The sequence below is a fragment of the Equus przewalskii genome, chromosome 19 (genome assembly GCF_037783145.1).
Source record: "Equus przewalskii isolate Varuska chromosome 19, EquPr2, whole genome shotgun sequence".
Lineage (NCBI taxonomy): Eukaryota > Metazoa > Chordata > Mammalia > Perissodactyla > Equidae > Equus > Equus przewalskii.
In genome coordinates this window covers 27442906-27460547 of record NC_091849.1, presented here as the reverse complement: position 1 = coordinate 27460547, position 17642 = coordinate 27442906, and the positions used below count along the sequence as shown (strand labels likewise).

At 41.0% G+C, this 17642-nt stretch overlaps 1 protein-coding gene across 2 annotated transcripts; it reads right to left on the bottom strand.

Annotated features, from left to right (window-relative positions):
* Positions 1-3191: 3191 nt before the first annotated feature.
* Positions 3192-10851, bottom strand: LOC103566011 (zinc finger and SCAN domain-containing protein 23-like). Of its 2 annotated transcripts, none has more exons than XM_070585291.1 (5): positions 10325-10851; positions 8878-9358; positions 8480-8609; positions 5417-5504; positions 3192-3587 (listed from the first exon to the last, which is right to left on the bottom strand). In XM_070585291.1, the coding sequence occupies exons 2-5, from the start codon at positions 9277-9279 to the stop codon at positions 3524-3526; spliced, it is 684 nt and encodes a 227-aa protein (XP_070441392.1). In that variant the 5' UTR covers positions 9280-9358; positions 10325-10851; the 3' UTR covers positions 3192-3523. The 2 variants fall into 2 exon arrangements, with proteins under 2 accessions (XP_070441392.1, XP_008540448.2); XM_008542226.2 differs by having other exon boundaries at positions 5340-5504; positions 10325-10847.
* Between the last annotated feature and the right edge of the window lie 6791 nt (positions 10852-17642).

Here is a 17642-nt window from a genome sequence, read left to right as displayed (position 1 = left end):
AGCTAAAGTCGGTTCCTGGATCTCTGCAGTTAACAAAAAGGTCTCGGACTCTCGCGTCTTGCAAACTCGGCAGGATCTCTTAACTGAAAATCTAGTGGAAGAATTCTTGATGATAAAGACAAAAACTGATTGCTCTTTTCCATAAGGGGGGCTCCCGTGAGGCAGGCCGTTCGCGGTCAGCATCACTAACCTGTTTGTCTCTTCTCTGCCCTTTTCCTGGGCGCTGTCGTCTCCTCTGCCCTGCGTCCGGAACCCTCTCCCTTTAAGGAAGGAACACTATAGCTAGACTTTGGGATGTCGTCAGTGTAACTTCTCTCAGATTGTTTGCTTGTAATGTTTCAAATAGTGCAAGAAAGGCTTGTTTTCCCCTCCCCTCTTTAACCCTTTCCACCATAAGTTTAGAGGGCTTTAACGAGAGAAGGTTAGGTCTTCAGGTTTCTATTTCCTTTGTTTATTGAGCCCAATGCTTCCACTATATTCTAAGCTTTAAGTGTCAGAAGCAAGGATCTTGTATACTCTCTGGTAAATTATTGTAAAATTTTTTTTTCTTTTTACAATTGGAAGTGTGTTTTCATATGTTTGTTTAACCTCTCAGACCTCTCTTTTCTCTAGGTCCCACCTAATGAAATTCCATTATTTAGCCTGGAGAATGCTAACCAGCTAATTAACAAATGGCAGAGATAAAGGCATTTCCTGTATTAGATATTGCCGCAATAACGCTGTGTAACAAACCACAGTAAATTTCATGGGCTTCCAAGTATTTTTTCTCTTGCTCACAGATCTGCTGCTGATCTAGGATGGATCAGGATAGGCTGGGTAGTCTGTGGTAAGGCTTCAGGTAGACAGGGCTTGACTCTGGGCTACAAGGTAGGCTCTTTTCTGCCCTGCTTGTGTTCTGAGCACCAAGATAAAGCCACAGCATCAACTTAGGGCAAACTTCTCTTGGTGGAGCACAAGATCCAAGGTGTATCAGTCAAGGTTTGATCAGAGAAGCAGAACCACTAGGCGATAAATATGGTAAAGGGTTTATTACAGGGATTTGGCCTTACACTACTCCGGGAGTTGGTTAAACAGTCTGTGAGCCTCTTTTGATGTGTGTGGTCCTGGAGTCTGAAGTCAACAGAGTAGGCAGTCAGGAGGGGAAGATGGATGTGAAGTGGGAGAAACAAGGACAAGCTGCAAGCTAGAAGACATATCAGTCTCTCATCACATCCAGTTCTCCAACTTTGATAATGGGGGTGTCTGCCAGGAAAATTTGGGGCTCTTGATGGAATTAAACAACTGCCTGGCCCATGAATCAGAGAAACTGAAGCTGGAAGATGCGGCAGATGAAGCAGTAGATAGACAGTGTAAGCTGTAACGATGCTTCATGTCCTGCACTGACCTCCTGAGCCTAAAGGAATACGGCAACTGCTTCGTTTCTGCCTTCCAAATCTCCAATGTCTCTTGTGACCCAGACTAATAAAGAGCTATGCAAGGAAAAGAATTCGTGGGAATATAGTTCTGGCTTAGCTAAGATGACACAATATAAATCTAAGCACATTTAAGGCCTTTGCTTATTTCACTAACATTCCATTGGCCAAAGCAAGGTCCATGCCCACTCCCACATCAACCAACCGGGAACTATACTCTTCCCACAGTGGAAGCAAGGAAATGAATATTTGCTGCCCAGTAATCCAAACTATCATTTCCTTTCCTCTTTAGCTAATGAAAAGCAGATATTATTCTGAAGCACAAGGCTAGTTTTAGGAGGATTCATAGGTGTGTCAGCCAAATTCTCTTGTCCAGCATTGAGACCTGTAGGAAGCTATGAGGGGAGGAAGCAGTTCCTGGAACCCAGAGATAAGATATGGCTACTTGACAGACTTAGGAGAGGAATACAGCCAACCTAAAGCAACCTTGGAGGGAGGCAGCTAGAGGAAGACCTGCCTTGACCTCACTCTCTTCCCACTCTCCAATTTCCTGGACCTCCTGTTGGCTGTGGGTCTGTTTCTATGGGGGCTGGTAGTGGTGGAAGGGAAAGGGATAAAAACTTTTAGAGACTGAGTCTGAGGTGCCAGCAGGACATCCTAGTGGACATTTCCACCAGAAATGATACAATAACTGATACAATACCAAAATCCTATTTATCCTTAAAGTCCCACAAATGCCCACCTTCTTTATATACTTTCCCAATTCTCCCAGGCAGAATTGTTTCTTGATTTGTGTTCATCTGTCTTTCTTAATAGATTATAAATTCATCAAGTTTGAATCCATGTTTTATTTACATTTTGTATATACCTTTAAAATGCATGACATATGAATGCCATAACCATTCTTTAAACACATAATATCTTCAGAAATGTGTACTAGCCAAGTCACTATGGAGAGAGCTCTAAGGTTAGGAAAGCCCACAAAGGTCAAATTATTGACATTTACGATATGTTTTTACTATTTTTAAACTAAATCAAGAAATATCCGATTTTTTAAATTTCCTCTTTTTTTACATGTTTTTTACAAACAACCTATCAAAAAGGTCAAGGATGACTTCCCCTTGTTTCTGTTTAGTTTTCTCTGCCATTAAATAAAACGCTCTTCTAAAGTAGTCATTCTTGAGATAAGCAAATTCAAATGTCTCTAGGGCGCAGATAGATAATGAAGCTGGAGGGTGGAGACTGGAATGAACTGGAGAGCGCATCTACAGAGGTCTGGCCCAGTGACACCAGATCTTAATTTTTCAAAATAATATGGAAATCCAGATTTTTACATAAAGTGTCTACATTTTTTAAGTTGGCAACTAATTCAATTCTTAAAAACAATGAATGAGCTACACAAAAGTCTGCCAAATGTAGCTGATCCTTAGGATGCCAGTTTTCATCTCTGGCATAGTTCCCACTTTCAGAAAAGCTCAGCGTATCAACACACCTCTTGGGAGAGTTCATCCAGTTGGTTGAAAATTCCTCAAATGTACAAGTTTTCAAATGTACAAGTATTCTGTGAAAGTCTATATTTTAAATTTCAAGCTACCTAACTTCAGGGAGATTTAATGTTCTATCCACTTTTCTCTTATTTTTGTCATAGATGTTTCTTGACTGTTCCCTCTGGCCTGTAGACTTCAACCGCACCAGTACTTCTTACCTGAGCCTTGAAACAAGGCAAAACAAAATAAGTGCTTTGACGGCAGTAGAGGTGAACAATTAGCACCTCCAGAGTTTTCATGGTTGATATTTATTTGTACTATTCCCATAAAAATATGAATATAGTGAAATACCCAACTTTTATAAACTTTCTAATTTCTCAAGTCCTCCTAATAGTGAAAAGCATATTTTATTCAAAGTCAAAAGAGAAGACAACAGTAAAGTTTCTTAGACTGTCTAGTCCAAAGACTGAAAAGATAAACGAAAACATAATGAGGACACAAGCATCCAGATGACTACTGTGGTCAGTGAGGGAGCTGAGCTTGAAGTATCTAGGGGTTTTTAGCATGAGAAAGGCAGAAGGGTGAAGCATTACAGATGTACCTGATGTCTCTTTAGTCTCACTATCAATATGTGATCAAGTCCACCTGGAGCGCTGGATGGTCAAAGGTATTTCTGGGTTTTTTTTCCCTAGAGGTAAACAGGAGGAGAGATGTTTATCACTGAGATTTCAAAAGAAAAAGAGGACATATGAATAAAGAGTAGCGTTGAGGATAACCATATACGTGATAACTTTCCTAAAAACTATGCTTCTTCCATAAGTTGACAGCGTGAGCAGTAAGGCCTAAAATTTCATGTTCTGCCCTGACATCTTTGAGCCTCACAGGGATCCAAAGGCTCAACCATGAGTTCCTCTGCTCTTGTCAGATATGCCTCCCACCCAGCGGGAAAACGACCCTCACCTGGCTAGCTCCCCATCAGCTGGACTAGCTGCACTCCTGGCCCTCAACCTTACAGGTCTGACCTCCTTGCCTGCCCAGGAAATTATTCAAACAAACCAATTACATCCTCCTGAGGAAACTAGGGATCACCTCATCATCTCATTACTAAAAAGCCTGAATCTCAAAACCCCTATTTATTCACTGTGCTCCTGAGTGGCCCTATGTGGTGTGCTGTCCTCCTCCCCTGGCTGTGAGTATAAGTGACTAATAAACTGTTGTCAATCCCATGTGTCCGGTGTTGAGTGTCATGTGTTCGGCCATCCTCAGAATCCTAGGGTAGGACTCCCTCCCTCACCAATAGGGTGAAAGGGAGGTGAACAAACAGCAAGCTGCGTCACTGAGCAGTCATTTTTAAACTTAACTTACCAGCTTACCCCTCATATAATTTTTAAAATAGCATCACTTTTCCCACTCATTCTGATAAGTTCTCCTTTGCGTAGTATGCACAGTAATAGTCTCAGTGGGCCTCTGTTCAAAATCTGAGAGAAACTGTATCATCTGGATATTCAGGGTTTTTGACGACAGTCATTTCAAAAAGCAAAAGTGTGAAGGACCACAAAGGAGAAGGATCAAAAGAAAGGAGAAGAAATAGCAGCATCTACAGCTGAGTCAGGCCAATACGTGAGCAGTTTGCTCCACTGACAATGGACTGGAAGCTCCAGTTCCCAGCTCCTTTCAATCTGATGTTTGAGATCACTCTCCTAGTTTGACAACCTAGAATAACAATGGGAACGGAGATGCCACATCCCTGATTTCTTGAATTTGCTACACAGTGATAGGGTCTGTATTCAGCATAGCTTTCTAAAGAGTTCAGTAGTGCCTGATTTATGATTAACGGCCTTACAATTAGAATAGAGACACAGACTCCTGCCCTCTGTGGATTATCTGATGACGAACAAGGCTTGACCACTGAATGAAGGCTCGTCCACATTCCTCACACTGATGGGGCTTCTCCCCAGTGTGGATCCTCAGGTGCTGAGTAAGCCTGGTGCTCCCTCAGAAAGCTTTCCCTCATTCCTTACATGTATAGGGTTTCTCTCTAGTGTGACTTCTCTGATGTTCCATGAGTCCTGACCTCTGACTAAAGGCCCTCTCACACTGATTACATTTGAAGGGTTTCTCTCCAGTGTGGATTCTCAGATGTCCAATAAGGTGAGAACTTTGACTAAAGGATTTACCACACTCTTTACACCCATAGGGCCTCTTACCAGTATGGATCCTCTGATGAAGAACCAGGCCTGTGTTTTGACTGAAGGCTTTCCCACATTCATTATACTGATAATGTTTATTTTATTATGAATTTCTTGGTGTGAAAGAAGGGCTGCTTTATCACTGACAGCTTTTCCACACTGATTACATTTATAAGGTTTCTCCCCAGTGTGAATTGTCCAGTGCCCGATAAGCCCTGAGCTCTGAGCAAAGCCCTTCCCACACTCCTTACATTTGTGTTGTTTTCCTCTTGTAGGGTTGACCTTTTGCTGTTCTGATTTACTCTCATATTGAAAAGTTTCTCCACACCTTGTATACTGGGACACATCCAAGGAATTCCTTTCTGCAGAAATCTGCTTTGGAGCCAACTCACCAGCCATGTTCCTGGTCTCACCTGCTGTGAGAGAGCATGGCAGTTATTTAAATGTCACATGTCCCACATGAGGTCTTGATGACAGATTAGTAATAATAATTAATAACATTACTGAATGCTTTACTAATATCAGGGGTTGTGCTAAATAATTAAGAACTATCACCCTAATGGTTTTTGCCTATGAGTCATAGAGAACAAAAATAAATAAATAAAAGGATTTGGGCCCCCGCCCAGATCTAAAAACTCAGAATGGCAGGAAAGAAATGAAAACTTCCCAGGAGTCTTCAAGGGTCCCCAATTAACATATCTTCCAGTATTCATCCCTTGTGTAGTCCATTCCCCTCCCACAGAGTATCTAGGCTGGCCTATGACTTGCTTTATCGAACAGAATGTGTTGGAAGTGATGCTGTGTCAGTTCAAGGACTAAGACTTTTAAAAGGTGCTTTTGTGCTTTTAAGATCCCTGAGTTATCCTGTAAGACGTCTGGTTACCCTGCTAGAAAGATTATAGAGGGAGTGAGAGAATGAGAACTGGATGCCCATCCATCTCAGAGTCTCACTAAGCCTAGTTTTCCAGCCCTCTCTTGCTAAGGTATGAGACATGTGAGTAAAGCATCTTGAGCATCATAGGCCAGGCAAGCCCCCAGATAGCTACAGCTCAAACTGATATCATGTGCAGCAGCAGAACCACCCTGCTTATTCTAGTCAACCCACAGAACTGTGAGAGATAATATCATGGTTGTTCCTTTCAGCCACTAAGTTTTGGGGTGGTTTGTTACAATAGAAATAGAGAGATAAAACACCAAGTGATCAGCCAGATTTTGGTGATGCTCACAGCAACACTGTGAGCTGGGTAACAGATATGGAACCTGGAAGTTAGAAATTAAATAACTGGCCTGTGATCACATGGCTAGTAGGTGGTAAAGCCTGGCCTGGAACCCATCTATTTGAATCCAAAGCCTGTCCTCTTTATTTTTACTAAAAAAGATATAGATACTCATGGTAAGAATTTCAACAGTACAAAAGGTATAAAAGCAAAAAAGTCCAAATTCACCTTTCTCCATCACCCTGTATCCTCCTGTTCCTTTCCCAGAGGTAATCGCTGTAGCTTTGTTGCCCATGTAATGAATCTCCTGCTTCAATCCAGTGGCTGTCAACCTCTGACTGTATTTATCAGGAATTTTTTTCTCCCAATATTTTCACACAAGTGATAAAAGATTTTTAACATAAAGACACCCACTGAAGCATTGTTTATAATAAAAAAAATACTGGAAACAGCCTAAATGTACATCAGTAGGAGACTAGTTAATTAATTACAATATACGGATACAACAGAAAACTAAACACCTATCAAAAAGAATGAAGTAACTCTATTGATAAGAATAATATTATTTAGGGGCCGGCCCGGTGGCGCAGTGGTTAAGTTCACATGTTCCGATTCTCGGCAGCCCGGGGTTTGTCCGTTCAGATCTCAGGTGTGGACATGGCGCCACTTGGCAAGCCATGCTGAGGTAGGCATCCCATGTATAAACTAGAGGAAGATGGGCATGAATGTTAGCTCAGGGCCAGTCTTCCTCAGGAAAAAGAGGAGGGTTGGAAGTGGTTAGCTCAGGGCTAATCTTCCTCAAAGAAAAAAAGAAGAAGAATATTATTTCTTCCTTTTGTATGTAGGCCACAAACACCCACTGCAACTGAACAAAGGAACTAAGACTGTGGTATCCAGTGATTTAACTAGAATTTAAGTTGCATGAGGGTAGAGACTTTGACTATCTTGTTCACCACTGTATTCCCAGTGCTTAGATTACTACTGGACACATAGTTGATGCTCAATAAATATTTGTTGCATGAATGAATAATGTCCTGAATATTATCATTAGGTAAAAAAAGCAAAATGCAAAGTGTATGTATAGTATGTGTGCTAAAATGTACCAAGGATTTGTTTTAATCACATATAGTAAGACAGGCAGACATGGAAATGACTATCAAGAAGAAGTTCTTTATATTCACAGATACCTAAGAACAGGAGGCATGACATGCCATGAAGGGCCATGTGAGAAAGCACAAGGCCCATCAGGAGGCAGAAGGGCAAGAGGGGAGAGCATAGTCTAGAGCCTTTATTGGAGTTTTCCCAGGCAGGGAAGAGCAAGACAAGGTAGGTATGCTGAGTAAGCTTAGGATTGGATAGTTTGAATAATTCTGTCAGGCTCTGGGCTATAGAGATGGTCCCTAGCTGTCCAGTACCTGGCCCTAGGGTGATTGAGGGCAGGGGGAATACTGGCATGGTGTGTGAGAGTTTGATAAAGGAGATGGTTAGGGGAGTGGGCTCTGGACTGGTTGGTTTGTATATGAAAGGTGTACTCCCAGGGGAGCCCTCTGCTATCTCTAGGAGTTAGCTAGCCCTGGGAAGCGCAGTCTCTCCAGGATCAAGGTTCCAAATGCCAGAGCATCAAGAATATAGAAAACAAGAAAATATGGTCAATACAGTATGATACCATTTGCCCTAAAAAGGGAAGAGGGACTTCAGTATGTACAGAAAAGTTCTAGAAATATATATTAGAGTATGTTAACAGTGGTTAACTCGGGAATGGCACTTTTATTTTCATTTTAAAACTTTCTATACTACTTGAATTTTTAAATGTAAGCTACCATTATTGTCCCATAATAATAGCACTTTTAATAACTAGTTAAAAAAATATAATACCAGGGCCCATTGCAGTAAATCCATGGTAGATCTGGGCACCTGTATTTTTAAAACAGCTCCCTGTGACTTTTCAGTCAGAGTTGTTAAACCACTATCATAACAGAATTTAAAAAAATATCAGAAATCCCAATTCAAAATTAAGTCAACTCTGGATATGCTCACTTTGTAAATAACCTTTTGGTGTTAAATTTAGTCTGCTATCCCCAGATAGCACTTTTCTCGCCAGAAATACTGCTTTCTAGCAGACACTGCAGACTCTGTTTCCGAAAGACCACAAGGACTCACGTGTTAAGGCCCACCATTCTCTTGCAGAGGACTATGCTTCCAAGGATCACACTTTAGTTGGACAGTCAGTGACTGATCGGCAAGGCTTACAGGTCCTATTGCCTTCCACAGCACTTCTTGTTTGTAGTGTGCATTGGCTTGTACCTAAGGACACACAAGTAGAGCTGGGTTTATGAAAGGATCAGAAATATGGCATGAGCTAAAACGTCAAAAGAAAATTTCCTATGGGCACAGGAAGCAGAATGAAGAAATCAACTCACAAAAGAAATAAGCAGCGTAGCTTCAAAGAAAAAACAGAAAGACAATACTTCAGCTCAACAAATAATGGTCATAAAATCCTCTTGCTTACACTCTCTTTGCTGGCAGACCCTTGGTGCTCTCATAAAGGAACAATGGATTACCCTTTTCCCACCTGTTGTCCTTTATCTCCAAGTGCTGTCTCCAGATTCTCCAGCACAGTCACCACATCATCTCCGCTCCGGTGATGATATCCCCACACCCTGGCCTGGAGCTCCGTGGGCAGGATGATCAGGAGCTGCTCCTTGGTGTGCATCTCAGGCTGTAGCCACTTTCGGCAGAGCTTCCGAAGCTGGTTCAGAGCCTCTCGAGGTCCAGGGGCCTCCTGGTAACAGAAGTGTCTGAAGTGCTGGTGGACAAGTTCCTGATAAGGGTCCACATTCCCTGGAAGTCCAGTCTTCTGTTCCCAAGCATGGTCCTCCTCTTCCTCCACTCTCACTATACTCAGACCCGCCTCCTCCTCTGGAGTGTGGACTACAGGAGTCAAGGTTGCATCTTCTCTCAACTTGGTGGACATCTTGCATTCACTGGCTGGGGATAGGATTCACTTGTCTTATATCCCAGGAGTCTTGAAGAATCTTAGGATCAGAGCACTCCTGTGGGAGGAGAACCCACTACTGAAACAGCAAAATAACCAGAGCAGTCAAGAACCTGTATTACCGGTAATGAAGACTCAGCACCATGGTGATAATATTCCTAAGTAGTGTAGTAGCAATGTGGTAACATCCACAGCAAGTAAGGATCATTGAGAAAGTGGACTTGGCTGCCAATATATAGAAAATGCTACATAAATAGCAGCATTAGAACTTCTGTTGCTGTGGAAAATAAGGCCACACCCTCAGGATTTAAAAACTTTTGAGTTTTTAAGAACTGCATTACAGGAAGAAAGAAGAGAAAAGCACATGAGCCAGAGGCTGGGGGCCACCATAGCCCACTTTCCAAGGCTTTCTTTTACGTATATGCATAACCTAGCACCCCTTCACAGAACTCCTTCAGCAGGACAGGATGGGTTTTGGGGCACTCCAGTAGAGAAAAAGAAGGCTTCATGATCCTTAGCAAGGTAAGGGAAGGCAGATCTTGTCACCTTAGTAAACTTACTATGATAACATACACATCAGCAGTCATAGAATTCTCCAGTGAAACCTTTATGACTTTTAAAGGAATCATACTATTTATCCAGGGGATAATACACTAAAGATCCATAAAGTGGTCATTGTGTTCATTCAGGGAGTAAAGTATTAAGCACCTGTCATTTGAGACATTTCCCGCCCCCCCCCCCATTGTTGTGTAGTGCTGTCGTGACAGGAAAGAACTAGAATTGTCAAGCAAAATCCGAGTCTAGTTTATTTTATACTATGACAAAATAACAGTGATAAATCCAAAACGAAGAGAGGGCCAAATCATCACTGCAGCTCGTTATCAATCATTGCGTGCACGTGTTGGGGGGAGGATAGGACACCCAAGCCGCAGAGACCCTTCCCTCCCCACCCCAACTCTGCCGGGACAGACAACAGAGATGGCGCGTTACGCAGCCTGCCTGGGAAGAAGCCCGAACCGCTCACCCGGAGCTCTGGGGATGGCTGGTGTTCCCTGAAGACGACCTCTGGTGGTAATAACAAAGTGAAAAGCTGAAGCCACCATGGCCTGGAGTCAAGCACGAGCCCACGACGCGCAGAGCCAAAGACCCCTGGACCCTGAGTTACTTCCTGTGTCCGCCTAGGAATCCGGAGGCTCGGTCCTCTCTATGATCCTCGGTACTACGGCCCTGGCTTTGTTTTCCCCTCTGGGTGCATCCAGGGCAGGCAGAGCACCTCGTGCTGTGGCGTTTGGTTCTTTATTCCTCTCTCTGCCTCTACGTTCCCTTGAGGAACTCTGAGCCTCTCCGTAAAGTTGAATTCACCCCCCAGCTTGCTAAGACTCACAGTGCTCTAGGCATTAGCTCTGAGCCCTTTGTGTAGTGTATTTATTGTTGATGAGTGGAACCTCTTTTTACATTCTAGATATGAGCTCTTTGTTATATGAACACCGAATATGATGGGTGTTCCCTTTTCACTCTCTTAATGATGTCTTTTGCTGTAGTAGCTTTTTTTTTTTTTTTTACTAGTAGACCTAATTTTTTAAGAGCAGTTTTAGGCTTACCAAAAAAAGTGGAAAAAACTCCCACACGTTGTAATTGGAATCAGAATCACAGTGTCTTTCAACAAACTGGTACAATTCATCTAAATTATCAAATTTGTGGGCATAGAGTTGTTTGTAATATTCCTTTATTATCCTTTTAATGTCTATGGAGTCCATAGTGATGGCCCTCTTTGATTTCTGATACTAGTGAAATAGGTAAAGAGTTAGCCATTGATGATTAGGTAGCTAGGAACTAAAGGTTTTTTCCCTTTTTGCAATTACTGATTACAGCTTTTAGCTGTTTAACCCATCCATTTTTAACTGTGCTGTTTAGGCACTATGCTATCTGACTCCCACTGGGTTCCTATAGATAAGATCTCTGGCACCTGGGTCACCATGGTAATGGGTGTTTGAGCTGTTTCTCAGGAATCACAACCCCTTTATCCACTCCAGGCTGGTTGAGACTGCCAACTCATCAAGTGGATCCATGCAAATGTCCCACAGGCAACCTTTTGACCTCAAGAAGTTAAAAACTCTACCCACAGATCATGCTTACATGCCATTTTGGGAGCCTGTGTCCTCTGAAGTGGCATGGCGTCTGACTATGCTTGGGCACTTCATCAATTACCTCACCTCTCCTCACCTCCAATCACCTATCTCCACGTTTCAGACCACCTTGCCTCCCAATCCCGTAAATATCCCCGAGTCCCTATTTTTGGGGAAGGAGATTTGAGACTCACACTCCCGCTTCCCCACATGGCTGCCTTGTGATTAAACTCTCTCTCTCTGCAATCCTGTCATCTCAGTGTTTGGCTTTCTGGGGGTGAGGCAAAAACAGCCTGGCACCGTAACTCTAGTAATTTGTGTCTTCTCTTTTTTTTCCTAGTTAACCTGGCTCGAGGTTTATCAATTTTACTGATCTTTTCAAAGAAGCAGCTTTTGGTGTCATTGAGTTTATTGGATTCTTGTTTTCAATTTCATTGCCTTCTGCTCTAATTTTTATTAGTTCTTTTCTTTTGCTTACTTTGGATTTCATTTGCTCTTCGTTTGCTGGTTTCCTAAGGTGGAGGCTTACATTACTGATTTGAGATCTTTTTCTTTTCTAATGTATTCATTCAATGCTATAAATTTCCCTCTAAGCAATGTTTTTGCTGCATCCTACAAATTTTGATGTTTTCATTTAGTTCAAAGCATTTAAAAATTTCTTGAGATTTCCTTGACCCTTGTGTTATTTAGAAGTATGTTGTTTAATCTCTAAATATTTTGGGAGTTTCCAGCTATCTTTCTGTTACTAATTTCTGGTTTAAATCCATTGTGGTCTGGAAGCATATTTAGTATGATTTCTATTTTAAATTTGTTAAGGTATGTTTTATGGCCCAGAATGTGGTTTATCTTGGTGAATGTTCCATAGGAGCTTGAGAGATACGTGTATTCTGCTGTTGTTGGATGAAATATTCTATAGATATCAACTACAACCAGCTGATTGATGGTGTTATTGAGTTCAACTATGTCTTTACTGGTTTTCTGCCAGCTGGACTGTCAATTACCAATACAGGGATGTTAAGGTCTCCAACTCCAGTAGTGCGTTATCTATTTCTCCTTGCAGTTCTATCAGTTTTTGCCTCATGTTTTTTGACACTCTCGTTAGGTGCATACGCATCAAAGATTGTTAAGTGTTCTTGACTTCCTTATCATTATGTAAAGCCCCTCTTCATCCCTGATAGTTTTTCTTGCTCTGAAGCTGACTTTGCCTGAAATTCATTAGTTACTCCAGCTTTCTTTTGATGAATGTTAGCATGAAACATCTTTCTATATCTCCTTCCTTTTAATCTATGTCTTTAAAGAGGGCTTCTTGTAGAGAACATACAGTTCAGTCTTGTTTTTGTTTGTTTGTTTTAATTCATTCTAACAGTCTCTGTCTTTTAATTGGTATATTTAGACCACTGATGTTTAAAGTGATTATTGATACAACTGGATTAATGCCTACCATATTTTCATTACTATTTTCTATTCATGGCTCTTGTTGTTTGTTTGTATTTTTATCTTCCACTCTTTTTCTTTCTTTTTGTGGTTTTAATTGAGCATTTTATATGATTACATTCCTCCTCTCTTAGCATATTAATTATGTTTTTTCTTTTTTCAGGTCTCACAGTTCTTGGACATTCTGTTCTATCCTTTTCTTTTTTTCACCTTGCATTTCAGTTTTGGAAGTTTCTGTTGACATTTCTTGAAGCTCATTGGTTCTATCTTTGGCCTTGTCCAGTCTACCGATGAGCCCATGAAAAGCATTCTTCATTTCTGTCAAAGTGTTTTTGATTTCTATCATTTCCTTTTCATTATTTCTTAGAGTTTCCATCTCGCTGCTTACATTACCAGTCTGTTCTTGCATGTTGTCCACTTTTCCCATTAGAGCCCTTAGCATATTAACTATAGTTATTTTAAAGTTCCAGTCTGCTAATTCCAACATCTCTGCCATATCTGAGTCTGGTTTTGATTATTGCTCTGCCTCTTCTAACTGTGGCTTTTGTCTTTTAATATGCCTTGTAATTTTCTTTTTTGAAAGCCAGATATACTATACTGGGTACAAGGAACTGAGGTAAATAGGCCTTTAGTGTGGGGTTTTATGTTTTTGTAGGTTAGAATTAGGCTGTATTTATTATTTGCTGTAGCTGTAGGTGTCAGAGGCTAAAATTTGCACTGGTGTCCTTGTTTCTGTCTTACCCTTTTGAGTTTCCTTATAGACTTCTTAAATAGCTCTAAGATGTGTAATTCTTCCAGTTATGTTCCCCTCTTGTTATAGAGGATCCCTGTTGATGTGGTGGTAAGGTATGGGGAGAGGAGAAGTGTTCTACAGTCCTATGTCTTGGTTTCAGTCTTTCAGTGAGCCCGTAGCCTTGGACTGTGACCTTCACAAGTTCTTAGTTTTTATTCTTCTTTCACTCCTTAGGTGAGAGAGGAAGTCTAGAGAAGGCTGGACTTGGTATTTCTATTCCCCCACATGAAAGGATAAGAGGGGACTAGAATTGAGTGTTTCCTTCCCCTTTGTGAAATGAATAGATTTTAATATTTTTTATTGAGATATAAATCACTTGCCATAAAATTCACCCTTTTAAAGTGTAATAGTCAGTGTTTTTTTTGTATCTTTAGAAATTTGTACTATCATCACCATTATCTAATTCTAGAACATTTTATCAGCCCAAAATAAAGAATAAAACACCATTAGCAGTCACTTCCCATTCCCCTAGTCCTTGCGAACCACTAATCCATTTTCTGTCTCAATGGATTTGCCTATTTTGGACATTTCATAAAAATGGAATCATACACTGTATGGCCTTTTTTGTCTGGCTTCTTTCACTTAAAATGTTTTCAAGGTCCATCCATGTTATAGCAAATATAAATACTCCATTCCTTTTTATGGCTGAATAATATTCCATTGTAAGATTATATCACATTTTATTTATTCTTTCATCCATTGATGGAAATTTGGATTGTTTCCACATTTTGGCTATTGTGAATAGTACTGCTATGACTGTTTATGTACAAGTTTTTATTTGAATGCCTGTTTTCAACTTTTTTTGATATACACAGGAGCGGCATTGCTGGATTTTATGGCAACTCTATGTTTACGTTTTTGAGGAACTGCCAAACTGTTTTCCAAAGTGGCTATGCCATTTTATATTCCCACCAGCAAAGTAGGAGGGCTCCAAATTCTCCATATCCTTGTTAACGCTTGCTACTTTCTGATTTTTTGATTATAGCCATCTTAGTGTGTTTGACATGGTATCTCATGGTTTTGATTTGCATTTTCCTAATGTAAAATGATGCTGAACATCTTTTCTTGCGCTTATTGTCCATTTGTTTATCTTCTTGGAAGAAATGTCTATTCAAATTCTTTGCCCATTTTTTTTTTTTTTAAAGATTTTATTTTTTCCTTTTTCTCCCCAAAGCCCCCCGGTACATAGTTGTATATTCTTCATTGTGGGTCCTTCTAGTTGTGGCATGTGGGACGCTGCCTCAGCGTGGTTTGATGAGCAGTGCCATGTCCGTGCCCAGGATTTGAACCAACGAAACACTGGGCCGCCTGCAGCGGAGCGCACAGACTTAACCACTCGGCCACGGGGCCAGCCCCTCTTTGCCCATTTTTTAAAAATTTTATCTTTTTCTCCCCAAAGCCCCTGGTACATAGTTGTGTATTTCTAGTTGTGGGTCCTTCCAGTTGTGGCATGTGGAATGCCACCTCAGCATGGCTTGATGAACGGTGCCATGTCCGCGCCCAGGATTCGAACCAGTGAAACCCTAGGCTGCAGGAGCGGAGCACACAAACTTAACCACTTGGCCACGGGGCCGGCCCCTGCCCATTTTTAAGTTGGGTTGTTTGTCTTTTTGTTGCTGAGTTGTTATTCTGGATGCTAGACCCTTATCAGATACATGATTTGCAAATATTTTCTCCCATTCCATGGGAGAAAATTTCACTTTGTTGATGGTGTTCTTTGAAGCACAAAAGTTTTTAATTTGGATGAAGTTCAATTTCTCTATGTTTAATTTGGTTTCTTGAGCTTCTAATATTATCTAAGAAATCATTGCCCACTCCAAGGTCACAAATATTTACACCCGTTTTCTCCCAAATGTTTTAAAATTCAACTCTTACCCTTAGGTCTTTGATCCACTTTGAGTTAGTTTTTTCCTATGGTGTTAGGTAGGGGTTCAAATTCATTCTTTTGCATATAGCTACCCAGTTGTCCCAGGACCATTTCTTGAAAAGACTACCTTCCCCCATTGAATCATCTTGACACCTTGTCAAAAAACGATTGACTGTCGGGGCTAGCCTTGTGGCGCAGAGGTTAAGTTAGCACATTCTGCTTCGGTGGCTTGGGGTTTGCCAGTTTGGATCCTGAGTGCAGACCTACGGCCACCTATCAAGCCATGCTGTGGCAGGTGTCCCACACATAAAGTAGAGAAAGATGGGCACAGATGTCAGCTCAGGGCCAGTCTTCCTCAGCAAAAAGAGGAGGACTGGCAGCAGATGTTAGCTCAGGGCTAATCTTCCTAAAAAATAAATAAATAAAAAACAATTGACTATAAATGTGTAAGTTAATTTCTAGACATTCATTTCTATTTCACTGAGCCACATGTTTATCTTTATGCCAGCACTATAGTTGTGATTACTGAAGCCTTGTAGTGTTAAAAAAGAATATTCAATGATGCTTGTTAAAGGTGGTAAGGCAGATTGTATTCAGGACCACTGCAATGGGATTTTACAGTGGTGGAGGAAGATTGGGCTCAACTTGGAATAGCAAGGGCAAGTGGGAATTTATAGCCAGGAAGCAGGGTGGGGGCCAGTGGAAGGAAAATTACTATGAGGAAACAGAGAGAAGGAGGGTTCTGGCTAAACTGACCTATCAGGATTCTTGCTGAAGACAGGCCAGGGTGATCAGACATCACTTGGGAGATGATGAAGGATGAGAAACCTGATCAGGTGTTGAGAGTGATCAGACATTGAGGGTGGGAGGTTCTGGTTACACTGACTTTGCAGAGTTCTTGCTAAAGCTAGATTTGTCAAGCAAGTGCACAGATGTGCCTAGGAGAATGTTCAGGAGGCTGACTAAAATTTGCCCAAGCAAAGAATCTTTTTCAGTAGGAAGTTTTGAAATCAAGAAGTGTGATTCCTCTGACTTTTTTCTTATTTTTCAAGATTGCTATGGCTAATCTTGGTCTCTTACATTTCCATATGAAATTTTAAGATCAGTTTTTCAATTTTTGGGGAACAAAAAGGCAGCTGGAATTTTGAAGGAGATTGAACTGAACCTTTACATCAATTTGGGAATATTGCAATCTTAACAATATTAAATCTTGCAATCCATTCACATGAGATGTGTTACCATTTATTTAGGCATTCCCCAATTTCTCTTAGCAATGTTTTGTAGTTTTTAGTTGTAAGGGTAAATATAAACCTAAAAATAAAATATTTAATATTTCCCAGTGCAAAAAAGAGATCCACCCCCCCTTATCTTAGAGCATTTTATTTAGAAAACTTGTAGAATTGTAAAATCTTTCTCTGTCTCTTAGAGGGATGTAAATCATTTTAAAAGCTAAATAAGACTCTCCTAGTTTAACACCCAGGAATGTTTTTCTTAATGGCCTGGGCTCCACCTCTTTGAAATGTAAACATTAGGAAGACAGCACCCCTATCTCATTTCCCTTTCCAAACCCTCACCCTTCCCCACTTGGTGGTAGTTAACTAGATGCCTGGCTCCACATTATAAGTACTTGCTTGTTATAAACATGAGAAGTTTTCTTTTTCATTTGGATAAAGGCAATTAGCTAACACGGATGACCACTCAATTGTCAAATAAAGGCTTGTCAAATAAAGACAAGCCTGGAGAGTGGGATCTTCCAGGGAACCATCAGACAGGTCAAATAATGACAATTTGGGAATGGTGCTTTGAAGGCACTCCAACACTGTTGTGTCCCTCCGGTGGCTGCAGGGTTGCTGGTTTTCATCATGATTGCAGGCTGTAGGTTTTCAGGCTACTGTGGAGCTGAGTGCGGAGAGCGAGGAATGGAAATAGCACAAGTTAAAACACCACAAAGCTCACTATTCTTACTGAGATTTAGTCATTTTTTTCTTGAATAAACATGCGCTGGATTACTGTAAGCTTTTTCTTAATTTCCACAGTTCACAAAAAGTTGATTCTGACATTTTGCCAGTATTCTTGTTGGTTTTATGAAGATTTTCAGAGGTACTAACTCCACCATTTCCAC

What these genes read in the sequence shown, in the direction of transcription:
- LOC103566011 (XM_008542226.2), bottom strand. Translation starts at nt 9,279, where the DNA reads ATGTCCACCAAGTTGAGAGAAGATGCAACCTTGACTCCTGTAGTCCAC. An exon ending in TTGGAGATAAAGGACAACAG is followed by an intron (nt 8,610 to 8,877) that starts GTGGGAAAAGGG and finishes GTGTGTCCTTAG; the next exon opens with GTACAAGCCAATGCACACTA. An exon ending in AAGAGGAAAACAACACAAAT is followed by an intron (nt 3,588 to 5,339) that starts GTAAGGAGTGTG and finishes GTTTACCTCTAG; the next exon opens with GGAAAAAAAACCCAGAAATA.